This window comes from Anomaloglossus baeobatrachus, chromosome 5 (genome assembly GCF_048569485.1).
Source record: "Anomaloglossus baeobatrachus isolate aAnoBae1 chromosome 5, aAnoBae1.hap1, whole genome shotgun sequence".
NCBI classification, from domain to species: domain Eukaryota; kingdom Metazoa; phylum Chordata; class Amphibia; order Anura; family Aromobatidae; genus Anomaloglossus; species Anomaloglossus baeobatrachus.
Window position 1 is genome coordinate 138,887,852 of NC_134357.1, and position 27,470 is coordinate 138,915,321.

Consider the following 27,470-nt stretch of genomic DNA (forward strand, 5'->3'; position numbering starts at 1 on the left):
ACCTTGGATACATAAGCTACTGTAATGCCCTGCACATAAGGTAAGTGAGAGATTTTCATAAGAGCTATACTACATTTCTAATTGGAGGTATTTGCTATTATTATTATTACACCTACTACATATTGGGATAGGATCTTGGAGATGGGAATACCCCTTTTAGTAATCTGCTAATAAAGCTTGAAAGCTCCACGTTAGAGTGGATGCACAGAGAGGGTTAAATCTACAAAGGAGGGCGGACCTGATGGATGACTAGCAGTGGTGTCACACATTGGAGCCAATGGCTGGCACAGAAGCAGGCTGCAGGCAGCTGGATGAGCGGCCATTCACAGCCTGGCCCTGCACAGTGCTTCCTGGTTAGGCTGTGGCTGTGAACTTTGGATCTGCACACACTATACGTCTGTGCTGTCTGTATACTTTCTATTTTCCGACGTTTCCCGATCTTTAAGCGTCTAGCAGACATTTAGACAGATCCTAACCCAGATGTGGATATGCGGAGGCTTCACGTCACTGCTGTCCTATTCCTGGAGTTCTAGGTAGTGAGTTCTCCTAATCAAGCTTTTCATGATGAAGCCCCATTTGGTCCAGGCACAGGCTTCTGGTTGTGTTATAACCGTCTCCCAGACACAACCAGTTCTTGGAGGTCAAAATAAGAACCATACTAGTCCAGAAAGCGACAAGAAACCCTTGTATCGCCCTGCGTCAAAGGCTGAGTCTGACGGGCAGTGGAGCTGCAGCGGGGTAATATTAGATAGAAAATTGGGAATTGTTATTTGCCAAGGAGCTGTATTTTTTCCCTTCTTAAAAAATGCTGAAAATGATTTTGCCAATGCAGATTGTACTGTGCTCTTCGCTAATGAGTTGCCATCAGATTTATTGATTCTGGTGGAGAGCTCCATTCATGCGGATATAGAAACAAAGTATGGTGGTCTCAGCCATGATGATGTTCTGCAACGCAGATCCGCGCTTGGACTTGTCCCCATGTCAAAGTCAAAAAGTGGACGGCTACAACAGCAAGCGCAACTTCTCATTCTTCTGCCGTGTCCAGATTTCCAAAAAGCATTTTCGAAACTATTTAAGAAAGACGAGGGCTGGGTGTTTTCCAGCGAGGAAGAGAAAAGTGAATATGGCGAGTTTCAGAAGGATCTGGCTTACCTTCACTGGTTTGCTATTTTGAAGCTTCAAAATCCGCTGCCAAATGCTCATAAAATAGGCATCATGGATTCCTCCAAGCTAGTAAAAGGCAGTACCGTGTATACTTGTGGCTCTCCATTTGGATCGTTTTACACTGACATATTTCTGAATACCATAAGTAAAGGTGTTCTAAGCAATACAGCCGGTGACAGAAACGTGGTCCTGCTGACTGATGCCCGCTGTTTACCAGGCTCAGAAGGTGGCGGCATGTTTTTGAGCAAAGAAGGTGTTTTGCATTTGATTGGCATCATAGTGGCACCTCTCTGTTGGAAGACGAACGAGTGGGTGGGATTGACAGTAGCGTGCTCTCTTAGCCATATCCTTGACAACATCAGTAAAGTTCTTGGAAAGACAGGACTTGCTTTAAGGAATGAACTGAGAACGTTGCAGCTAGTAGACCACCAAATGTGTAAGAATATGGGTCCAGGGTTGTTAGAGCATCTAATGGCATCGGTAGTTTTAGTCGATTGTGGCCAAGCTTGGGGTTCTGGTGTCTTATTGAGCCCAAACCTAGTATTGACATGCAGACACGTGATTAGAAATTCACTTAAAGTATCTGTAAAGATCCACCATCCGAGAATTTCAGCTGGGCATCAAACCTATGAAGGGTAAGTAATTACATACAGTCTTGTAGGATAGACTAAAGAAGAGGAGCCACTATTGGTTTCTGCACAAGAGTGGTTATGGATTTTTATTTTTTCAGGCTATAATTTTAAAGAAGCACTCCAATGTTTTGTTTTTTCATTGTACCCCTTTATTAAAAACCCTGTGTAATTGGTATCAATATACTCACCGGTCACTGTCTTCTGTCGTTTTCAGGCGCACTCTGGTCCGCTGCGACATCACTGTGACCGTATTAGTTACCTGCCAGGTAGCACAATGTCTGCTTTATGGAGCGGTGGTTACTTTCTCGATGTTAATGGGAACCAGTCAGGTCCCATATGCATTCTGACCTACTAGCAGATGATGTGTGGCCTAGAAACCCCTTCCTACCCATCCCTGCCATCCCTGTGTTGTAATATTGTGTAAAATGAATGTATAAAAAAAGTTTTATTACTTACATGTTCCCTATGTAAATGATCAGAGGGTCTAGCCCCTGGGAGTCGCATCGCCTTATGGGCGTTTGCATGTTTTCCGTGGTATCACGCCCCTGTGTGCGTGATACCATGGATTTACATGAGTGATGTCACAGTCAGCTTTTGAGAGCCCACGCGTGCACGCTTGCCATTCTCGCAGCCTTGTTATCCGGCTGCTTGCTTGTCGGTTTCAGACGCGCACTGCGCATGCTCAGAAGACTCCTGCGGTTCTGACCATGCGCAGAGCGCATCTGAAGCCGGCAAGTAAGCAACCAGATAAGAATGCTGCCAGAATGGCAAGTGCGCATGTCCGGAAGCTCAAGGAGCGATGGTACATCACTCATGTAAATCCATGCTATCACGCCCACAGGGGCGTTATACCACGGAGAGCATGCAAACGCCCAGGGGACTAGAGCCTCTGATCATTTACATAGGGAAAATGTAAGTAATAAAACGTTTCTTTATACATTCATATTACACAATATTACAACACAGGGATGGGTAGGAAGGGGTTACTAGGCCACACATCACCCTACTTGTAGGTTAGAGCGCATAGAGGACCTGACAGATTCCCTTTAACTCTCTTCTCATTCACTCATAGAATAACATTGAAAAATGTTAAAAAGTGACCTCTGCTCCATACAGAATACATGATGTGATCCATCCGGTCAAAAAGCAGTCACATGGTGACGGAGCAGACTGGAACACCGCTGAAAAAGACAGAAGACGCCAATCAGTAGTGAGTATATGCTTGTACTCATTACACATACACAGGATTACTAGCAAAAAATCACCAGTATGCTACTTTAATATATCATTTTCTTAACATTTTTATACTATGCATTTTATTTTTAATTTTGATGTGTTTTTATGTTTTAGGTGACTATCTTTATCAACAAAATATATTCAAATATTTCAATTGAGTAGTTTTGGAAAGCTTTTATCTGATGTATATGGCTTGCTAAGCATTATACATCCGGAAAAGGCTCGTGTACTTCTCCTTTGTTCCTACTGGTCTCTGGGGGATGGAGGATGTACTTTCTCACTACTCTGATCTCCAATCATAAAGGGAATCTGCCAGAAGGTTTTTGCTACCACATTTGAGAGCAGCATAATGTAGGCAAAGAGATCCTGAATCCAACGATGTATCACTTAGATTACCGGGTGCATCGGTTCTGACACAATCAGAATTTTTAGATTTAGCCATGTAGCAGAGCTCATAGAGCTGACCCTGTCCACACCAGCCTCTCTATAGAGAGCATTGACAGTGAGGTGTCAACTAGAGGAGGGGGCGTGCCGGACTGCCATGAGCATGACATTGTAGACTGAGCAATGAGAACAAACATAACAAAAAACAACAGATCGGACCTTGACAAGACAGGCATCCCTGAATTCTATGTTTTAACCCAGGGGTGGGGAACCATTTCTCTGCCAAGGGCCATTTGGACATTTCTACCAACCTTCGGGGGCCGCTCAAATTTATCAATGTGAAAATGACCCTGCTATATTTGGTCAAAAAATAATTAACTCACCCTTACTTTGGTGCGGCTGTGATGTCTGGTGATATTAATCATGTTTCTTCTCATAGCTGCTTTTTCATTTTTGTCTGGGTCTGGAGCGCAGTCAACTCTTTGTGATAAGATTGGTAAATCATATACATCACATAACAGATGCTGTATAGACATCACAAGAAACACTGGAGGTACATATATCACATAGGAGACACTGGGACTACTGTATGTACTTCACAGGGGGCACATATATCACTGGAGGGGCTGGGGGCATATAAATCACTTAGGAGACACTGGTACTGCTGCATATACATCACATAGGAGATGCTGGGACTGCTGTATATACATCACAGGAGACACTGGGGGCACATACATCACACAAGGGGCTGGGGACATGTATATGCCCCCAGCCCCTCTTGTGATGTATATGCCCCCAGCCCCTTCTGTGATGTATATTCCCCAGCCCCTCCTGTGATGTATATGCCCCCACCCCCTCCTGTGATGTATATGCCCCCACCCCCTCCTGTGATGTATATGCCCCCACCCCCTCCTGTGATGTATATGCCCCCACCCCCTCCTGTGATGTATATGCCCCCACCCCCTCCTGTGATGTATATGTCCCTAGCCCCTCCTGTGATGTATATGCCCCCAGCCCCTCCTGTGATGTATATGCCCCCAGCCCCTTCTGTGATGTATATTCCCCAGCCCCTCCTGTGATGTATATGCCCCCACCCCCTCCTGTGATGTATATGCCCCCACCCCCTCCTGTGATGTATATGCCCCCACCCCCTCCTGTGATGTATATGTCCCTAGCCCCTCCTGTGATGTATATGCCCCCAGCCCCTCCTGTGATGTATATGCCCCCAGCCCCTCCTGTGATGAATATGCCCCCAGCCCCTCCTGTGATGAATATGCCCCCAGCCCCTCCTGTGATGAATATGCCCCCAGCCTTCCTGTGATGTATATGCCTCCAGACCCTCCTGTGATGTATAAGTCACAGGAGATGCTGGGGGGCATACACATCACAGGAGACGCTGGGGGGCATGCACATCACAGGAGACACTGGGGGGCATGCACATCACAGGAGATGCTGGGGGGCAGGCGCCACAAGAGGGGCTGGGGCGCAGGCACCACAAGAGGAGCTGGGGCACAGGCACCACAAGAGGAGCTGGGGCACAGGCACCACTGGGGGGGCACAGATATCACTTACGGAGCCCTGATATCACCCTGGGGGGGAGATGGGACACACAAACCTGGGGTGATACACAGCATTGGGGGGCACACAGCACTGAGGGTTGCACACAACTCTGGGGGCCACAAAGCACTGGATGGGACACACCGCAGCAGAGGGCGGGCGCTGGACACATAGCAGCGCCAGACTCACAGCACCGGAGAGCAGGTGCTGGACACGCAGCTCTGGAGGGCAGAGGGCGTGTACGCAGCTTTGAGGGCAGAGGGCGTGCATACATTGCTAGGCTGTGAAGCTGCTGTGGGACGGTAGCGCAGAGCGCTAAACCCGCCCACAAAGTAAGTCCTGAGCTTGCTGGCACTGGCCAGCGGGAGAACGCATTGGTATGCACAGCAGCATATGTGCGGATTTAAAGGGCCGGCTGCCCGCAAGACGGCGGTGGCTGCTCAAGCACTGCCACTCCCGGGAATCTGCCTGGGGGCAGCAGAAAAGGGCATGGCGGGCTGTATATGGCCTGCGGTTCCCGACCCCTGTTTTAACCCTTGCAGCATGCTGTCTTCAGATTACATAGCAAAAACCTGATGACATATTCCCTTTAACATATATGTGGGTCTCAAAAGTTGAACCTGCATCTGACAGGCATACCTGGTATTCCTTTGGACACACCATACTTTTCAAAGATTGGGAAAATCCATTAAGATTCTGTACCAGCAGGCAGACTCCTTTCACCTACCTCCTTGTAGGTCTACCATTATGTGATGCACCACATTTTAGCCACTGTCCTTTAATTACTCAAATAATCATAGACATCACACTCCTCAGTTGAAAATTCAGTTAATTAAACATCCACAGTTCCTTGAAAAGTATTCATACCCACTGAACTTTTCCACATTTTTTCAAGTTAGATGTAAATGTATTTTGGCGGGATTTTATGTGATATACCAACCTTAAGCAGCAAGTATTTGTGGAATGTAATGTAAATGATGCACGATTTTCTAAATATTTTGAAAATGTAAATCTGAAAATTGTGATGAGAATTTGTATTCAGCCCCCTATAGTCAGATACCCTTAAATAAAATCCTAACTGACCAATTGCTTCCAGAACTCATATAATTAGTAAATTGAGTCCACCGGTGTGTAATGTATTCTCATTATAATAACAGCGGTTCTATGAAGGCCCCAGAGGTTTGTTGGTATATTAAACAAAATCCCAAAAAATACACTTAAGTTTGTAAGAAATAATGTGAAAAAGTTCACGGAGAGTGAATACTTTTTCAAGGCATATATATATAGGGGACTTAAGCGGGCTTTAAACGCTACAAGGTCGCTACTGCGATCTCATTGGGGTCACGGATTTTGTGACGCACATCCGGCCGCCTTAGCGATGCCGTTGCGTGTGACACCTATGAGCGATTTTGCATCGTCGCAAAAACGTGCAAAACCGCTCATCGGCGACATGGAGGTCCATTCTCAAATATCGTTACTGCAGCAGTAACGAAGTTGTTCCTCGTTCCTGCGGCAGCACACATCGCTCCGTGTGACACCGCAGGAACGAGGAAGCTCTCCTTACCTGCCTCCCAGCCACAATGCGGAAGGAAAGAGGTGGGCGGGATGTTCGTCCCGCTCATCTCCGCCCCTCCGCTTCTATTGGGCGGCGGTTCAGTGACGCTGCAGTGACGTTGCTATGACGCTTAATGAACCGCCCCCTTAGAAAGGAGGCGGTTCGCCGGTCACAGCGACGTCGCAGAGAAGGTAAGTAATGTGACGGGTCCAGGCGATGTTGTACGACCTGGGCAGCGATTTGCCCATGTCGCACAACAGATGGGGGCGGGTACGTACGATGGCGATATTGGTAACGATATCGCAGTGTGTAAAGCAGCCTTTAGGCTATGTGCGCACATAGCGTAATTACATGCAGTTATGCTGCGCTTTGTAGCGCAGCGTAACTGCATGCGTCCTGCGTCCCCTGCATAATCTATGGAGATTATGCAGGAGCCGTGCGCACGTGGCGTCTTAGAGCGCAGCGCTTCGGCTGCTGCCCGAAGCCCGCGTTCTAAGAAGTGACATGTCACTTCTTCCGTGCGCTTTGCCGGCAGCTCCTGCTCTGTCTATGGGAGGAGCTGCAGGCAGAGCGCAAGGAATCAGCTTTTTTTTTTTTTTCTCTACGGACATTTTCTGCAGCGTTTTGAAGCGCACGTGTGCTCTTCAGATCGCTGCAGAAATTTCTGCAGGGCTAGTACACAACGTGCGCACATAGCCTTTAGACTGTATAAAATTATACCAGTAACATACATTTTAATAGTGTAGTTGCACAAATGAGGGCACTTTGATCTCCTTGCACTGAGACATTGCCACGCCGAGGATGCACCATAGTGTCAGGTGCACCTCTTATCTCCTGCTCCTGCCAGTCTGTGAACGCCGCTCACTACTCCGGAAAGTGTAGCGAGTGAGCACCTCCAGAGAGGAGCCGAAGATCAGAGTGTGCCTGCACATGCACTGACACTGTAAATGCACCGCCTGCTCCTACAGTGTCAGTGTGCAAGTGACATGCCCACCAGGGCCGTGGGACACTCAGGACTGGGCCGGATCTGTTGGGAAGTCACGGCGGCAGGGCCCGACTCAATGACCCTGGCAGTGTTATTTAATTGAGGGATATTTACAGGAGATGAGTCGTGACGCCACCTGTGGTATTCGGCAATGTATAGCCGGTGCTGCTGGATAGCACCGCTGGGGTAGATGGTGATGCAGCAATGATGATACAGCTTCCCATAGGTGGAGCACGGCCCCAGGGCAACTGGTATAGTCTATGATGGAGGAATTAACGTTGGGGTATAGGGCCAAAGACGCAACCAATAACTGGATGACACAGGGAGTGTAGTTTCCTTTACCTTTTTACTTGGTAGTAGATGGTGCAGGCCAGGGGAACTAGTTCAGATGGTAATGGACTAGGCAGCCTGGAAGAAATTGGGGAATCCAGCTAGTCAGGTAGGTTCGGAGGCATTCCTACTGCGCTGTCCTACATAGGACCCTGCTGCTTAAAGCTATGCTGCGGCCCTCTTCCTAGTGTTGGTACAGTTTCTCACCCGTATGGCAAGCAACGCAAGCCTTTTACAGGTGCCGCTCCTCTTGTATGCTGTGGTGTGGCCGGGAATTTGGTGTGGCCAGAAGACATGCAGTCTCCTGCCCTCTAGATTCAGCTGCCGAGACTTCAGAACCCGAACAACCAAGAATTCCGGTGTCCTGTCTCTAGCGCTCTGCTCTGGTGTGAGCTCTGTCACTGCTCCACTCCCCAGGCTCTTCTCGACTTCCTCTCTCTCATCTTTCCTTTCACTCTCTAACCCCTCCTCCAGGCCACAATGTATAGGAAAGCTCCCCTTAAACCGGGTGTTAGAGTCCCCACTTCTGGTCTGGAGTCAGTAAACGTTGACAGCTGGTGCTACCTAGCCAGGGGGACCCCCTTCTTACTTCCAGGCATAACATCACCCCGTATGAGGAGGGCAACGCTACTGTAGTAACCGGACCACAGGGGTGCCGCACAAGTGCAGGAAGAGGCGTTTGAGTTTATGGAGCCCTCGTGAGAACGTGAGTGCTGTCCATCAAGCTCTGGATCTCTGCCAGACATGGAAATCAGAGAGCACAACGGTACACCAAGACATTGGCTAGGCCAAGGGTGCATCACAGGGTTATCATTTACATATGGATTAAAAGATCATTTTGTGCAGCTACATCACTAAAATTTATGTCAGTGATATGATTTTTATAGCAGCTAGGTTCCCTATATAAATGTTTAATTAGTTGATTATGCAGTTTGGGGGTGACAGAATCCCTTTAAATAAACTACTTTCATAATTTAATTAGTCCAATTTTGTGGTTGGCTGTGGCTTATTTTATATACTGTATGGTGCCAGAAGATTTTTAACCAAATTTTTAATGATAAGGACATATTACTTTTGCACACATTGCACCTTGATATTTTTTCCCCACTGTTTGTCGTTATATATATTTGTTAATCAACTATTTTTTTACTGTGACCCCTTGTTATTTCATCCTACCAGGTACCAGGCTATCAAAGGGCGAGTGTTGTTCGCTACTCAAGTATTTTCTCCTTATGACATTGCTGTGGTGGAATTAGAAGAAACCATTCCTGGTATTACTGAACCAGTCTTGGCATCTGGATACTCTACAGGTGTGATTGTGATCGCTTTAAAGTGCATTAAAGGGTTTGTTCTGGCCTCATATATTGATGACATATGCCCAGGTGAGGTCCTCAATCATCAACTCTTGGAGCACACTAGTACAGTGTTTCCCCAAAAATAAGACACTGGCTAATATTATTTTTTCCCCCGAAAAATGCACTAAGGCTTATTTTCGGGGTAGGTCTTATTTTTGGGGAAACTATTTGGGGGTAAATTTACCCCCCAAAAAAGGCAAACACCCCACAGGGGAATCACACTTACCAGACTACACATATATGAGTCACTGTCGGTCCCCCTTCGTTCCACAGTGGTCACTCCCAGGTCTCCCTGGTGGCCAGAAGGAATGTCATCGGATGTAGAGTATGTATTTATGTATGTACGTATGTGTGTGTCTCTGTCTGAGAGAGAGCGTAGAATGTTACTGCAACTGTGTGTGTTAGGGATACTGGATCTGGGGTGTGTGTGTGTGTGTGTGTGTGTGTGTATATATACATATATACAGTTAGGGCCAGAAATATTTGGACAGTGACACAAGTTTTGTTATTTTAGCTGTTTACAAAAACATGTTCAGAAATACAATTATATATATAATATGGGCTGAAAGTGCACACTCCCAGCTGCAATATGAGAGTTTTCACATCCAAATCGGAGAAAGGGTTTAGGAATCATAGCTCTGTAATGCATAGCCTCCTCTTTTTCAAGGGACCAAAAGTAATTGGACAAGGGACTCTAAGGGCTGCAATTAACTCTGAAGGCGTCTCCCTCGTTAACCTGTAATCAATGAAGTAGTTAAAAGGTCTGGGGTTAATTACAGGTGTGTGGTTTTGCATTTGGAAGCTGTTGCTGTGACCAGACAACATGCGGTCTAAGGAACTCTCAATTGAGGTGAAGCAGAACATCCTGAGGCTGAAAAAAAAGAAAAAATCCATCAGAGAGATAGCAGACATGCTTGGAGTAGCAAAATCAACAGTCGGGTACATTCTGAGAAAAAAGGAATTGACTGGTGAGCTTGGGAACTCAAAAAGGCCTGGGCGTCCACGGATGACAACAGTGGTGGATGATCGCCGCATACTTTCTTTGGTGAAGAAGAACCCGTTCACAACATCAACTGAAGTCCAGAACACTCTCAGTGAAGTAGGTGTATCTGTCTCTAAGTCAACAGTAAAGAGAAGACTCCATGAAAGTAAATACAAAGGGTTCACATCTAGATGCAAACCATTCATCAATTCCAAAAATAGACAGGCCAGAGTTAAATTTGCTGAAAAACACCTCATGAAGCCAGCTCAGTTCTGGAAAAGTATTCTATGGACAGATGAGACAAAGATCAACCTGTACCAGAATGATGGGAAGAAAAAAGTTTGGAGAAGAAAGGGAACGGCACATGATCCAAGGCACACCACATCCTCTGTAAAACGTGGTGGAGGCAACGTGATGGCATGGGCATGCATGGCTTTCAATGGCACTGGGTCACTTGTGTTTATTGATGACATAACAGCAGACAAGAGTAGCCGGATGAATTCTGAAGTGTACAGGGATATACTTTCAGCCCAGATTCAGCCAAATGCCGCAAAGTTGATCGGACGGCGCTTCATAGTACAGATGGACAATGACCCCAAGCATACAGCCAAAGCTACCCAGGAGTTCATGAGTGCAAAAAAGTGGAACATTCTGCAATGGCCAAGTCAATCACCAGATCTTAACCCAATTGAGCATGCATTTCACTTGCTCAAATCCAGACTTAAGACGGAAAGACCCACAAACAAGCAAGACCTGAAGGCTGCGGCTGTAAAGGCCTGGCAAAGCATTAAGAAGGAGGAAACCCAGTGTTTGGTGATGTCCATGGGTTCCAGACTTAAGGCAGTGATTGCCTCCAAAGGATTTGCAACAAAATATTGAAAATAAAAATATTTTGTTTGGGTTTGGTTTATTTGTCCAATTACTTTTGACCTCCTAAAATGTGGAGTGATTGTAAAGAAATGTGTACAATTCCTACAATTTCTATCAGATGTTTTTGTTCAAACCTTCAAATTAAACGTTACAATCTGCACTTGAATTCTGTTGTAGAGGTTTCATTTCAAATCCAATGTGGTGGCATGCAGAGCCCAACTCGCAAAAATTGTGTCACTGTCCAAATATTTCTGGACCTAACTGTATATATATATATATATATATATATATATATATATATATATATATATATATATATATATATATATATATATATATATATATATATGTGTATGTATGTATGTGAGAGAGCAGAAGGATCCTGGACTCAATTTGTGTTTTTGGGCAGAATGGCAAGGGACCTGACAGCGATGCACATCACTGTGGGACTGTGGTAGAGCCTATCCACCGTCGGCACTGGCCAGCTGTAGTTGTTTGAGATCTGGTGAGGGCAATTTTTGTGGAGAGCTTTCTGCTTTCTTTGGTATCTCTCTTCTGTCTTTTAGGGGGTCTCTGCCTACTTTAATGAAGTATCCTGCTATATTCTTTAACTTTTGTAATTGCATGGACACTTTATTATTGAACCAGAACTGGAGAGTTTATATTTGGAGTAGGGCTTTTATATTAAGCATACGCCAACAAGGGAGAAAATTCCTGCTAGGCTTATTATCGGGGTAGGTTACAATGTTAATGAAGTTAAATTTAGTTCCAGTATTTTTTAACCAAATTGAATTCTGCAGTGACAGTCTTTTATATTGATACGGTATATTTAATCTTCTTTCACCACTCTCCCCTCATTCAGACGTAACTGACATCTGGAGGCAGTGAGAGCAGCCACAGCTCTTACTTTCTCCGAATGTATGATTTGTTCGAAGGGAGAGTAAAGCGACCTCTGATTGTCTGCAGGACTTGTGTCACGTGATTCCCCGGTAGAGACAAAGCCACCACTGGCATGGTGAAAGTATCTATTATTTTACTTGTGGGGCACAAAGCAAGATCATTTTTTCAAATTTAGCTAAGGGTACTGTGATACCATTTTTATCCGATGTAATTCCAATACATATGTTCCTTGTGTATATACAGTTAAAGAGAACTTGTTAGGAGGTTCATGCAGCCATAATAATTGGTAAAATTAAAGACGGATAGGCTCCCCATTTCTAAAGAGCTACTATAAGAAGATTGAAATATTTCAGAGAAAATAGGTTTGAGTTTATCTCCCTCTGGTTCTCTAAGTTCTGCTTGACATGATTGACAGATGATGGAGCAATATCTCAATTTGCCTATTGATGGAAAACAGTCAATGAAGTAGAACTTGGCAGAGAGAAGCCACCATTAGACACTTCTACCAGTACCCTGTTCTTATTTTTCATGTTGCTTGTGGTTTGGATGGCATGAATCTCCAGACAAGTTTTCTTTAAGGAAACTTGTCTGGAGATTGAAATCACTTGAAAATCTAAATCCCTTTTATGTACAAATTTACTAGGTGAAGATGTCTATGTTGTCGGATTTGGAGCTCTTGGTGAAAGTTGCGGTCCATCTGTGACATCTGGCGTGTTATCAGCTGTAATTTCTGTGGGTAATGTTCCAGTTATGTTACAGACGTCCTGTGCTGTACATGGAGGTTCTAGCGGAGGACCTTTGTTTGCTGCAGAGTCTGGAAAGCTTCTAGGTACTGAATACTGCACCTTTCTTATTGTTAATAAGACATTCCATAGATTGTCAAGTCATTATTAAAGTTGTTGTGTCTGTTCCCCAATTTTGCTGCTCAAAATTATTACTTCACCTAGCAGACCAATCACCCCCCACCTCCTGGTTCCTATACCCGATGACCTGAATCTGTGCTTCACCCTGAGCCCACACACAACCCTCCTATATCCAGTATGAGCCCCCACAGCCCTTTCATATCCAGTATGTGCTCCCACACAGCCCATCTATATCCAGTATAAGCCCCCACACAGCCTTCCTATATACAGTATGAGCTTTCACACAGTCTCCTATATACTGTATGAGACCCCACACAGCCTCCCTATATATAGTGTATATATATATATATATATATATATATATATATATATATATATATATATATATATATATATATAGCCCTCACATAACCTCCTTCTATTTACAGCATGAGCCCCACATATGTGCCTAAATGCAGTATGAGCTCTTTCATGGCCTCTTCATATACAGGATATGCCCTCATATAACCCCATATATTCAGTAGGAACCCTCACATAGTCCCCTATATACAGTATGAGCCCCATATAGACCCCTATATACAGTTGAGCCCACACATAGCCCCCTATATATAGCATGAGCCCTCACATAGCCCCCATATATAAAGTATGAGCCCTCACATAACCCCCTCCTATTTACAGCATAAGCCCTTGTATAATTCCCTAGATGCAGTATGAGCTCTCACATGGCTTCTTTATATACAGGATATTCCCTCACATAGCCCTCTATATACAGTATGAGCCCTCACATAGCGCCCTACATACAGTATATGTCCATACAGCCCCTATGCACAGTAAGATCCCCTACATATCTACCTACATACAGTTCATTATGACCCCTCACATAGCTCCCTATGTACAGGTGTGTCGCCCTGGGCAAGCCAGGGGACACAGGTCACAACACCACCACACCCCACACTCCAGGTAGGCACATCTGCTAACCAGAAATCCTTGTTGCCTTGCTCCAGGAGTCGGTTGATGCACACCAGGGGGTGGGCCAGGCGGTGTGCTCCGCCCACCAAGGAGCTCACAACTCTGGAGGCAGGAAGTAACCAGGCAGTTAGAGTCCAGGGAGAGTCGAGTGAGGGAGGAGGAAGTGGAAGGAGTGAGGAGTAGCCCAGGCAGGGGCTAGAGTAAACAGAGAAGTGACAGTGGTGAAAGTAAGGAAAGTAGTAAAGGAGAAGAGTAAGCAAAGTGACAGAAGGAAAGAAAGCCTGAGAGCCCCGCTTTGTGTAGGGCCAGAACAGCAAGGTCAGCGACGGCGGTGACTGTTTGGAGGGGGACAGTTTGGAAGTTCCTGGAAGGACCCCGTTGGCTGTGTGCCCGGTGGTCTGGAGCAGTGTTCCGAAGGACAGTCAGCACCAGGGCAGGGGCCTCTCGGACCCCGGCAAGGCTAGGAGTCGCCAGATTTGCCAAATCCGTCAGTGACGGGGACGCAGATCCCCCAGCAACCAAGTCCCGATTGACGGCAACAGCCCGACCATTACCGGGGAGACACCGCCACCGCCAAGGCACAAGTTTCCCCAGGGCCAGCGCCTGCGGGCAAAGTGTAGAGCTCCTCTGGCCCAGATTGCAGTCGGGGAGCGGGTAACCGGAGGGAATCCACCGCTACCATCAGACAACATAGGTGCAAGGAAGAGAAACGTCACCGTTACCTACCGGGAGTGCAGGTGCAGCCGTCTGTGGGACCGTCCTACCAGCCGTTGGTTTACCATACAAACTGTGTCCGTGTGTCAGGCTGAGTGAGTACCATAGTGCCGCAAGGCACAGCGCTGCCCCCGCGCCCCTGCGCCCTCCAGGCCCTACACTTCACATCTCATCACCGGGCCCCGGGATCACCAACCCCTACCCACGGAGGGGCAACACAACACCTGGCTGCTCCGCATCACCATCCCCGGGACCCCCACACTGAGCAGCGGTGGTGCAATCACCACAACCGTGGGTGGTGTCACGAACTATAACAATCCCCACACCCAACAAACACCCCCCTTTCACTCACGGGCGAGGAGTGTCGCTCGAGACACCCCGGGATCCGGCCCACGGCTCGAGCCACCAGGAGCAACTGCCGGACCCGAGCAGAAGGGGTGAGCGCGGTGTGCTGACACCCTCCTCCCCGCCCGCGACAACTTGGCGTCACGAACAGGATCTTACCGCTCTGCCGTCAGGTAGAGGTGCGCCTTGTTACCGCCGGAGGCATCCGGCAGAAAAATTTCAGAAGCCGCCATCTTTGGCGCGAAAAGTTCCCGCTCGAGCGTCTTCTCGAGCAGTAGAAGCGCGAAGGCCAAAACCCCGCCCCGAGAGAGGAGGGGCCGGAAAGAGCTAAGGGGGATGGAAACAAGATGTCTGCGCCCGACGGAGCCGCTGGAGGAGCGGTGGTCGCAGCTGCAGCGGCACCCGCGGATGGGAATGGGCCTGCCCAGGTCCCGGTCGTACCGGCGGGAGGTGCCGCGGCCCCCGCGCTTGCTCAGGTCATGCCGTTTTCCTTGCCCTATGCGCCCGGAGCTGCCTGGCTACCGCGGTATGACGGGAAACCGGATGCCCTACAGGCCTTCCGGAAAAAGCTTAACCCGTTGCTAGAGCTGTACCCCCTGACTGATAAGCAACGTGCAGCGATAGTGCTAGGCCAGTTAACCGGTGCGGCGGAGCAGGAAGCGGAGACCTGGGCCGAGGGGGACCGGCTCTCTGTAGCCACCATCTTCGAGAAGCTACAGACTGCCTTCGAGACCCGGACTGAAGCGGAGCTGAGGATGCAGTTTTACCAGTGCCGGCAACGAGCTGGGGATAGCATTCGGGACTATGCTCTACGTCTGCAGACCGCCCTCCGCACGCTGAAGCGGGTGAGCTCTATTAATGAGGCGGATAGCAACAAGATGTTAGTGGAGCAATTTGCGCAGGGGATGAGGTCCCCTGAGGATCGTAAACAACTCCGGCTGTGGGCCCTGGAACACCCTGATGTGGACTTTGCTGTGTTAAAGGAGCGGGCCATTAAAGCACTACAGCCCCCAGCTGCAGAAGTTCTGGAAACCGCCCCGTGGCCCGTCGAAACGGCTCCCGTTGTGGCGGCCTCTGCCATACCAACCTCACCAATACCTACAGCCCCGAGCAGTACAGTGGAAGAACTGGCAGCCCAGGTACGTCGCCTGGACGGAGACCTTGCCAAGATCCTTGCTGCGCTACAACCTCTGACCAGATCTCAGCCTCCAGCGCAGATACAGCTTGCTGACAGTCCCGAAGATGTTCCATGGATGCAGCGGAGAAGCGCTAACAACCCGCGGAGCAGACCCCCAATCTGCTACAAGTGCCGTAAGCCGGGCCATTACTACCGACAGTGCCCGTTAAACGAGCAACCCCTGGGGCCCCGGGCCAATCCTCAGGAGTAGAACACCGTGGCCCCCCGGACTGGCGAGACCGATATGTCGGGGCCCGCCCTATCATCCCCGTGGCTGTGGACGGCATACCAGTGATGGCTCTCTTGGACACTGGATCACAGGTAACTACCATACCGTACACGTTGTATCGGCAGTATTGGGCCACAGACGAGCTGGCGCCTCCAGACGATAGTATAAATTTGATTGCCGCTAATGGACTTCCATTGACCCAGGTGGGGTATAAACAAGTGGCTATGACAGTGGGGCAAGCTGAACTGCAACACCAGGGTATGATTGTGATCATGAATGAACCCAGTGATCATAACCCGAAAATAGTGCTGGGAACCAATGTGATGGAACACTGCATGGCTGATGTGTTGAACCTATTGCAACAGCTAGCCGCCACAGCGGCGGGGAGCCGGCAGAGGGCTGTGCAGCGTGAGATCCGCGCCCTGATGTACCGCCAGCATGTAAGCTCAACAGGAGGGGAGATTGGTGGAGTGAGAGTGATGGACGTTGCTCCATTGACTGTGCCCCCTAGGAGTGAGATGATGATCTGGTGTAGGGCAGCAGTAGGGCCTCAGGGGCGTGACTACCCTGCGATGATGGAGCCCATGCCCTCCGAGCACTGGCCCACTGTAGTGGCCGCCCGAGGGGTGGTAGATGTGAAGAAAGGGAGAGTGCCCGTGAGAGTGTTGAACTGTGGGGAGGAAGAAGTCAGGCTCCCCCGGTATGCCACCATTGCCAAGCTGCTCACCCTGGACCCTCACACTATCCAGGAAGCCAGTCCATCCACACTCCCACCTACCCCCAGCACTTCCCCACCCCAGGGGGACACAAAGGAGTGGCACCAACAGCTACATGTAGGCACTGATGATACCCCTACACATCACAGGGCCGGGGTACACAGGGTGGTGCAGGAGTACGAACAGGTTTTCAGTAAGCACCCCCTAGACTTTGGGCGGATCAAGGGGGTTCAACACCACATTCCCACAGGTGAACATCCCCCTATCAAAGAGAGGTATAGACCTATTCCCCCTGCTCATTACCAGTGTGCCAAAGATATGTTGAGGAATATGAAGGAGGCAGGGGTTATTCGGGACAGCTGTAGTCCCTGGGCCGCTCCGTTGGTACTGGTCAAGAAGAAGGATGGTACCATGCGGATGTGTGTGGACTACCGGAAGATCAACCAGATAACCCATAAAGATGCCTATCCCTTACCTCGAATTGAAGAGTCTTTGGCTGCACTGAGAACCGCAAACTACTTCTCGACCCTTGACCTCACCAGCGGATACTGGCAAGTGGCCGTGGCCCCAGAGGACCGGGAGAAGACCGCCTTCACCACCCCGATGGGACTCTGCGAATTCAATAGCATGCCGTTTGGGCTGTGCAATGCCCCTGGGACCTTCCAACGGTTGATGGAGTGCTGTCTGGGACATTTAAACTTCGAGACCGTCCTGCTGTATTTGGATGATGTGATTGTTTATTCCCAGACGTATGAAGCCCATCTGGAGCACCTGGCCGAGGTGTTCGCGTCCCTTGCCCAGTACGGGATGAAGTTGAAGCCCTCAAAATGCCACCTGCTGAAACCCAGAGTGCAGTATCTAGGGCATGTGGTGAGTGCGGATGGTGTCGCCCCCGACCCTGAGAAGATTACTGCCATCCAGAGCTGGCCGAGACCAACTACAGTGAGGGAAGTAAGGCAGTTCCTGGGTCTGGTGGGGTACTATCGGCGCTTTATAAAGGGATACACGAAGATGGCTGCCCCCATGCAAGATCTCCTCGTGGGACAGACCAAAGGTGGTAGACCCATTGGAGCCCCACTGTCGTGGGAGGACAAGCATGAGGAGTCCTTTTGCCAGTTGAAGGCGGCCTTGACCGGAGAAGAGGTCCTGGCGTACCCTGACTATGGGAGCCCGTTCATCCTCCACACGGACGCCAGTAATGTGGGGCTAGGAGCGGTCTTATCCCAGGTCCAGGATGGAAAGGAGAAGGTGATTGCCTACGCTAGCCGAAAACTCCGGCCGACCGAAAGGAACCCTGAGAACTATAGCTCCTTTAAGCTTGAGCTATTGGCGTTGGTGTGGGCTATCACGAAGCGGTTCCGCCACTACTTGGCGGCAGCCAAATTCACAGCGTTTACGGACAACAACCCGCTGACTCACCTGAACACGGCCAAGTTGGGCGCGCTGGAGCAGCGGTGGGTAGCCCGGCTAGCCAACTATGATTTCACCATAAAGTACCGAGCTGGTCGTGTCAACATAAATGCTGATGCACTCTCCCGGATGCCCCATCTGTCAGAAGAGGGGTGCGAGGATGACGACCTCGAGGAGATCGAGTTGCCTGCGTTTCACCAGCTGCCTACTGAGAGGGTACAAGTCTGTCAGCAAAGGGTGGATCTGGACCCGCGGCCCAGTCAAGAGTGGCAGGACGCCCAGGACCAAGCGCCGGCTGTCCGCCTTGTCAAGACTCTGGTGGAACAAGGTGCTATGGGAATAGACCCTGCCGCTCCAGCCGAAGCTCAACGCTTGTGGAAAGAACGAAAACGGCTTTACCTAAACCAAGGGAGGCTGTACCGTGAGCTTATCAACCCGAAGACCCATGAGAAGATATGCCAGTTGATCGTTCCTCAAGCTGAGGTCGCTACTGTCCTGCGGGCATACCATGATGGTGCTGGCCACTTCGGGTGGAAGAAGCTGGAGATGCTGTTGAGGGAGCGGTTCTATTGGAGTGGGATGCGTGAATCGGTGGAAGCCTGGTGTCGAGAATGTGGTCCTTGTACACTGAGGAGAAAGGACGAGACTAGCCAGAGGGCACCGTTACATCCCATAGTCACCCATCAGCCGCTGGAGCTGGTCGCCCTGGACCATGTCAAGCTCACCCCTAGCCGAAGTGGGTACACCTACGCATTGACCATGGTAGACCACTACTCAAGATTTATGGTGGTAGTCCCCGTTAAGGACCTAACTGGTCGAACCGCTGCTCGAGCGTTCCAGGCTTATTTCTGCCGACCCCATGGGTACCCCGAGAAGGTGCTGACTGACCAAGGCCCGGCTTTTGAAGCAGAGGTGTTTCACGAATTCTGCCAGTTGTACGGCTGCAAGAAGATCCGGACCACTCCGTACCACGCCCAAACCAACGGCATGTGCGAGAAAATGAATCACTTGGTCCTGGGGCTCCTCCAGACGCTACCGCTGGAAGAACGGAACATGTGGCCGGAAAAGCTACCTGACTTGGTCGACATGTATAATAATATCCCGTCCAGCTCGACGAAGTGCACCCCAGCGTATCTGATGAGGGCTCGGCCTGGCCGCCTGCCGGTGGATCTGGAGATGGGGTTGGAAGCCCCAGAAGCACTCCCTTCAACGGCAGAGTGGGAAAGTCGGAGGAGGGCACAGTACCGGCAAATCCAGGAGTATGTGGAGAAGAACCTCAGTCGAAGCCGAGAGCAGCAGGAGCACCGGTTCAACCAGAAGGCGCCCGCAGGTCCTTTCCAGCCAGGGGATGTGGTGCTGAAACGGAAGAGGAAAGCCCACAAGCTGGATGATCAGTGGGAGCAAGTCCCTTATGTCATACAACCCACAGAATGGGGAGACGGGAAGACTTACCAGATCAGTCGCGACCAAGGGGACACCCTAGCCACAGTTTCCCGGGACCATCTAAAGAAATGCCCCCCAGCGCTGAAGGCAGAGGCCGAAGTACCGGTTCCTCCACCAGTGGAGAAGGCAGCAGAGGTAATCCACACTGTAATGGGTGACTTCCCAGCAGACTGGCCTACACAGGACGGCGCGGTGATTCTTCCAGTGATACTGTTCCCACAACCCGTGGATGAAGAAGTAGTGGAAGCGGTCAACCGTGAGCCAGAACTAGTGCCAGTGCCCAGGGGTGAACCTGTACCCAGCTCCCCTGCACCTCCGCCTGCCCCACACTGTAGCAGGGAGGAGGAACCGATTGTTCCCTCTACCCCACTGTCTAGTACCACTGACACCGGGCCCCGAAGGTCCACCCGTTCCAACCTAGGTAGACCCCCACTTAGGTACAGGGAGACCGTTCTATGAATGAAAGGGGTCCGCAAACGTAAGAGTGTTGCTGTTTGTTTGAAAAAGTTGAAAGTTTTGAAAAATGGAAAAACACTGATTGAACCGAGTTTTCACCTGATTCACCGTGTGATTTGTAACCGGCTGGAGCCGGCACCGTTGTCCCCGTGGGGACCGTTTAAGTTTGTTTGGCATGGGAACTATCCATGGACAAGCCCGTGAACTTGCAGGGCACCACAAACGTTAAGTGGCTTGTAAATATGTTGGGTACCGTTACCGTTTCCGCAATACCGCCTCCGGAGAGGCAGGTTGGAGGGAGGGCCCTGAGCAGAGCAGGCTAGGGCCCAGCCACCAAAGGAACCGGTGGCCACCCTCTGGAGGGGAAGGACAGATCCCGCTCGGGTAACTTGTGCTGGACTGTGGGTCAAGGGGTGCTGCCTGGGCTTTAGGGGCAGCATCAGGGCCAGGTTGCTTGGGTGGGAGAGAGCGGAAACCGTGACCGTATACCGTTGCAACGTTTAAGTAAATGTGCCTCCCGTTTGGGAAGAGTTTATGATAAAAAATGTTATTTATGTTTGATTAACCCTTGTTATCCCCTTTTACAGAAAAATAAAACCGGTGTAGGACGGCAGCCCGCGGACGGTCTGCATTTTGCTAAGGGGGAATGTGTCGCCCTGGGCAAGCCAGGGGACACAGGTCACAACACCACCACACCCCACACTCCAGGTAGGCACATCTGCTAACCAGAAATCCTTGTTGCCTTGCTCCAGGAGTCGGTTGATGCACACCAGGGGGTGGGCCAGGCGGTTGGCTCCGCCCACCAAGGAGCTCACAACTCTGGAGGCAGGAAGTAACCAGGCAGTTAGAGTCCAGGGAGAGTCGAGTGAGGGAGGAGGAAGTGGAAGGAGTGAGGAGTAGCCCAGGCAGGGGCTAGAGTAAACAGAGAAGTGACAGTGGTGAAAGTAAGGAAAGTAGTAAAGGAGAAGAGTAAGCAAAGTGACAGAAGGAAAGAAAGCCTGAGAGCCCCGCTTTGTGTAGGGCCAGAACAGCAAGGTCAGCGACGGCGGTGACTGTTTGGAGGGGGACAGTTTGGAAGTTCCTGGAAGGACCCCGTTGGCTGTGTGCCCGGTGGTCTGGAGCAGTGTTCCGAAGGACAGTCAGCACCAGGGCAGGGGCCTCTCGGACCCCGGCAAGGCTAGGAGTCGCCAGATTTGCCAAATCCGTCAGTGACGGGGACGCAGATCCCCCAGCAACCAAGTCCCGATTGACGGCAACAGCCCGACCATTACCGGGGAGACACCGCCACCGCCAAGGCACAAGTTTCCCCAGGGCCAGCGCCTGCGGGCAAAGTGTAGAGCTCCTCCGGCCCAGATTGCAGTCGGGGAGCGGGTAACCGGAGGGAATCCACCGCTACCATCAGACAACATAGGTGCAAGGAAGAGAAACGTCACTGTTACCTACCGGGAGTGCAGGTGCAGCCGTCTGTGGGACCGTCCTACCAGCCGTTGGTTTACCGTACAAACTGTGTCCGTGTGTCAGGCTGAGTGAGTACCATAGTGCCGCAAGGCACAGCGCTGCCCCCGCGCCCCTGCGCCCTCCAGGCCCTACACTTCACATCTCATCACCGGGCCCCGGGATCACCAACCCCTACCCACGGAGGGGCAACACAACACCTGGCTGCTCCGCATCACCATCCCCGGGACCCCCACACTGAGCAGCGGTGGTGCAATCACCACAACCGTGGGTGGAGTCACGAACTATAACAATCCCCACACCCAACAAACACCCCCCTTTCACTCACGGGCGAGGAGTGTCGCTCGAGACACCCCGGGATCCGGCCCACGGCTCGAGCCACCAGGAGCAACTGCCGGACCCGAGCAGAAGGGGTGAGCGCGGTGTGCTGACACCCTCCTCCCCGCCCGCGACACAGGCATATATCCTATACACATATATAAAAAAATACATTTACTCGCCATGCTCCCGTTTCTGGCTTTCTGCTCTGGTCCCAATAGCTCCACTTCTTCTTGTGGCCAGTGTGTACATACTGGCATGATGACGGTATTGTAACAACACTTAATAAAAGAGCCAGTTGGAGCTCCAGTCGAGCCATTTTGAATTGCCGGCAGCACAGCCCCAGGAAAGCTCCCCGATTAGGGATCTGCGCCACCGATAACGAGGGCTCCAGGCATTAGCCCAGATTTCCCTCATTATATGCTGCTTATGACTGCTGGAAAGGTAAACAGGAAAAACAGGAAAAAGAAGACAACTTCTTGAAGGCAAGATATTATCTAATTCCATTCCAAACAGGTCTGTTAGATGGCAACAGTGATTGTTCACTGCATTTTGGCTTTTGCACATCTAGTAGTCACAGCTGTGTCCCCCAATAGTAGTCAGTGTTGTGTCCTCCCAACATTAAATAAACATGCTCCTTTCTAGTGGCCCCAGTATCACAGCAGTGCCTGTTCCTTTCATTTGTCGCATCAAAGTCCACAGTTTTACAGAGTCTCCTTTCTTCAAATAGTCTTACTAGAGAACCCTCCCTTCCAACAAGTAGACCTACTTTTTCCAAACTTCTATGTAGTACACCCCCTTCCACCAGTAATCACAGCAGAGTCCTATTATACATAAACCATGAGTGCAACCCTAACTCTCTCATTAGTTTCATCAGTCTTCACTATTCCTGGTAGTCGCAGTAGTTCCCCCTTCCAGTAGTGGCAAAAGCCTGTACTTTTCCTTGTACTACCTACAATGGGTATGGAAAGTATTCAGACCCCTTTAAATTTTTCATTCTTTGTTTCATTGCAGCCAGTTGATAAATTTAAAAAAGTTCATTTTTTTCTCATTAATGTACACTCTGCACCCCATCTTGACAGAAAAAAAAACAGAAATGTAGATTTTTTGCAAATTTTTAAACAAGAAAAAATGAAATATCAAATGGTCATAAGAATTCAGACCCTTTTCTCAGTATTGAGTAGAAGCACCCTTTGAACTAGTACCGCAATGAGTCTTCTTGAGAATGATGCAACAAGTTTTTTTTACACCTGGATTTGGGGATCCTCTGTCATTCTTCCTTGCAGATCCTCTCCAATTCTGTCAGGTTGGATGGTGAATGTTGGTGGACAGCCATTTTCAGGTCTCTACAGAGATGCCCAATTTGGTTTAGGTCAGGGCTCTGGCTGGCCAGTCAAGAATGGTCACAGAGTTGTTCTAAAGCCACTCCTTTGTTATTTTAGCTGTGTGCTTAGGGTCATTGTCTTGTTGGAAAGTGAACATTCAGCTAAGGGCACTTTTCCACTTGCGTACCACTTCCGATGCAGGAGCATCGGAAGCGATATGCTAATGACCCTGTGCTGCGGGTGTCAGCCGAGGGTCATGCAGCTGTGATATGATCTTGAGATCGCATCACAGGAGCGGAGAAGATTGAGGGAGCACTTTCTCCCATCTCCTCTTCTGTCTGTCTCTGCGTGCACCGCATTGCAGTCGCATAACATGCGAGTGCAGTGTGAATTTACACACATGTGAGCCGAGACTCGGTGCAAAATGCAGCATGCTGCGATTGTACCGAGAGCCCGATTCGTGTGGAGAAAAAAACGGGACAAATGAAACTGTCTCATAGATTAACACTGGTACGAGTGCAATCCGATTTTTTATCGGATCGCACTTGCACAAGAAAATCGCAGATGGAAAAGCTCCCTCCGTCTGAGGTCCAAAGCACCCTGGAAGAGATTTTCTTCTAGGATATCTCTGTACTTGGCCGCATTCCTCTTTCCTGCAATTGTAACCAGTCATCCTGTTCCTGCAGCTGAAAAACACCCCCATAGCATGATGCTGCCACCACCTTGCTTTACTGTTGGGATTGTATTGGGCAGATGATGAGCAGTGCCTGGTTTTCTCCACAAATACTGCTTAGAATTATCACCAAAAAGTTCTATCTTCGTATCATCAGACCAGAGAATCTTATTTCTCATAGTCTGGGAGTCCTTCATGTGTTTTTTTGCAAACTCTATGTAGGCTTTCATATGTCTTGCACTGAGGAGAGGCTTCTGTCGGGCCACTCTGCAGTAGAGGCCTCACTGGTGGAGGGATGCAGGGATAGTTGACTTTGTGGAACTTTCTCCCATCTCCTGACTGCATCTCTGGAGTTCAGCCACAGTGATCTTGGGGTTCTTCTTTACCTCTCTCACCAAGGCTCTTCTCCCTCATTTGCTGAGTTTGGTTGGACGGTCAGGTTTAGAAAGAGTTCTGGTGGTCCCAAACTTCTTAGTACTGCAGAAATTATTTTGTAACCTTGGCCAGATCTGTGCCTTGCTACAATTCTGTCTCTGAGCTCCTTGGGCAGTTCCTTTGACTTCATGATTTTCATTTGGTCTGACATGCACTGTCAGCTATGAGGTGTTATATAGACAGGTGTGTGCCTTTCCAAATCAAGTCCTATCCGTTTAATGAAACACATCTGGACTCCAGTGATGGAGTAAAACCATCTCAAGGAGGATCACAAGGAAATGGACAGCATGTGACTTAAATGTGAGTGCATGAGCAAAGGATCTGAATACTTATGACCATGTGATATTTCAGTTTTTCTTGATTAAAAAAATGCAAACATTTCTACATTTTTGGTTTTTTTTCTGTCAATATGGGGTGCAGAGTGTACATTAATGAGAAAAAAAATGAACTTTTTTGAATTTATCAAATTGCTGCAATGAAACAAAGAGTGAAAAACTTAAAGGGGTCCAAATACTTTCCATACCCACTTCCCAAATTGGTCACCACAGGCTCTCTCTATACTTATACTGTATACGTGTAGTGGCTAATATACTTAGGTCAGCAATCTTGTGTCCCGTCATCGTTCTGTTCCTGCTGTTAGAAATATTTATAACATATTGGTGCTGTATTCCGTATGAATAAATGTTTTTATTATATCCCTTTTTATTGCAGGTATTGTTGCAAGTAATACAAGGGATAACTGTACAGGCGCCACATATCCCCATTTAAATTTCAGCGTCCCTATTACTGTTGTCCAGTCTGCCATTCAGAGGTATAGGCAATATGGCGATTTACGAAGTTTTGGAGAACTTAACAAGGCAGGACATGCAATTCAAGATGTCTGGCGTCTGCAAAGATCACCGGGGAAAGTCGTTCAGAGCAAGCTCTAAGCATCCCACATTGTTCATACTACATTGAATATGTAGAAACTGCATATACCATACTCGAAACCTTGTTTTTCACTTTTCTAAGATTGTACAACTATTCAAGATGGTGCCATCAGCTTTTCCATTTACTTTTTCAGGTTTAAAGGGATCCTGTCACCTGATTCATGATGCCCAATGTGGGGCAGCATCATTCAAAGCCTTTCTGTGCGATTGCAGCCAGGTATAGTGTTCTCTGAACCCCTCCAGTGTATCAGAGAAGATATCCTTTAAAGATCTGGCCAGGGACTATAGGAAGAGACCATACTAGTCCAGCTCAACCACCGCTCCATGTGATTGACAGGTCTCTCCCATATCTCTGTCACCTTTAGCAGCGCTGGGAAAAAACGGTCAGATCTTTACAGTATATACTCCAGCATTTCAGAGAAAAATAAACCTATCTCCAGTCATGCTCTATTTTATGCTCCATGTAATATGGGCAGCATGAATCAGGTGACATGTTCCTCTAACAAGAAAGGGACAAACCCTTCACCTCAAGAAATATGTTTTCATCTCTACGACCTAATGGGGTTAGGAAAACAGATTTTACCCTATTAAAGTCTTATGTAAATATGAATTAACGTCATGTATCCTGGATAAATAAAAGAAATATTCAATTAATATTTCTGTCCGAAAGATTTAAAACGCTTTTTAAGAATAAAGGCCGCTTTACACGCTGCGACATCGCTAGCATCGGCTAGCGATGTCGCGTGCGATAGCACCCGCCCCCGTTGGTGGCACGATATGTGGTGATCGCTGTCGTAGCGAACATTATCACTACGGCAGCGTCACACGCACATACCTGTGCAGCGACGTTGCTGTAACCGGCGAACCGCCTCCTTTCTGAGGGGGCGGTTCTTTCAGCGTCACAGCGACGTCACATCAGCATCACTGAACCGCCGCCCAATAGAAAAGGAGGGGAGGAGCTGAGCGGCCGGAACATGCCGCCCACCTCCTTCTTTCCTCCTTTTCCGGTGGACGCAGGTAAGGAGATGTTTGTCGTTCCAGTGGTGTCACACATAGCGATGTGTGCTGCCGCAGGAACGACAAACAACATTGTTACTGCAGCAGCAACGATAATTGGGAATAGGGGGGCATGTCACCGATGAGCTATTTTGAACTTTTTTGCGACGATTCAAAATCACTCATAGGTGTCACATGCAACGACATCGCTAAAGTGGCTGGATGTGCGTCACAAACACCGTGATCCCAACGAGATCGCTTTAGCGATCTCGTAGCGTGTAAAGCCACCTTTAGTTTGATATTATTAATGGCCGACTTAAGCCATCCATGTGTTATGTGAACAGTAAAATTCATCTGTGAAGGCCAATTAGGGAAAATGTAGTACATCCGATAACAATAACCAAAATTATGCCAAAGCAGTAGGGTATAGGCGCCAAGTGGAAGATATATATCACTAAATCCATAGAACATGCATGGATAGGCTTTTATAAAATAATTCTAAAGCCAATACACAAAAAATAGCCTAGAAAAATTATCAAATATATTTTATTGAATAATACAATGAAAAAATATATACTGCAAGGTGTAATAAACAGTGAAAAGAAAAAACGAAAGGAGCAGCACAACAGATGAATATATCAGGTATGGCAACAAAGTAGTCTAATCTATACAAGCACACAAAAAGAATCGATAAGATGTTGGCCCTAATGGTTAGCATAATATAAAAATAATAATTGTGCCAAAAGGGGTTACTCATATCTATGCACCAAATTAATAAGGCCAGAAGAAAGTGACAGTGCATTATTTTTATATTATGCTAACCATTAGGGCCAAAATCTTCTAGATGTTGGCCCTATAGACAGTGCAGCCAATCAACAAGCTTTTTAGCATGAGTAAGATGTCTGTACGCTGCTTTGAACAATAATGAAAAAAATGATGTGTAGTCCTGCTTTTTCCTTTCGCCACGACAGCACCCACGAGAGAGGGATCCGCCCCCTTCAGGACAGGAAACCTACAGATAAAAAGGGGCGGTCCCCCTCCCTCATCAGTTGGTTTCCTGTCCTGAA

The 27,470-nt window shown here is 48.7% G+C and overlaps 1 protein-coding gene across 1 annotated transcript; it reads left to right on the forward strand.

Moving 5' to 3' along the window:
- The first annotated feature begins 334 nt into the window (after window positions 1-334).
- Window positions 335-27,366, forward strand: TYSND1 (trypsin like peroxisomal matrix peptidase 1). The gene is made up of 4 exons (XM_075347237.1): window positions 335-1,799; window positions 9,023-9,153; window positions 12,594-12,779; window positions 25,190-27,366. Exons 1-4 carry the CDS (start codon window positions 562-564, stop codon window positions 25,405-25,407), a joined length of 1,773 nt encoding a protein of 590 aa, XP_075203352.1. The 5' UTR covers window positions 335-561; the 3' UTR covers window positions 25,408-27,366.
- Window positions 27,367-27,470: the final 104 nt, after the last annotated feature.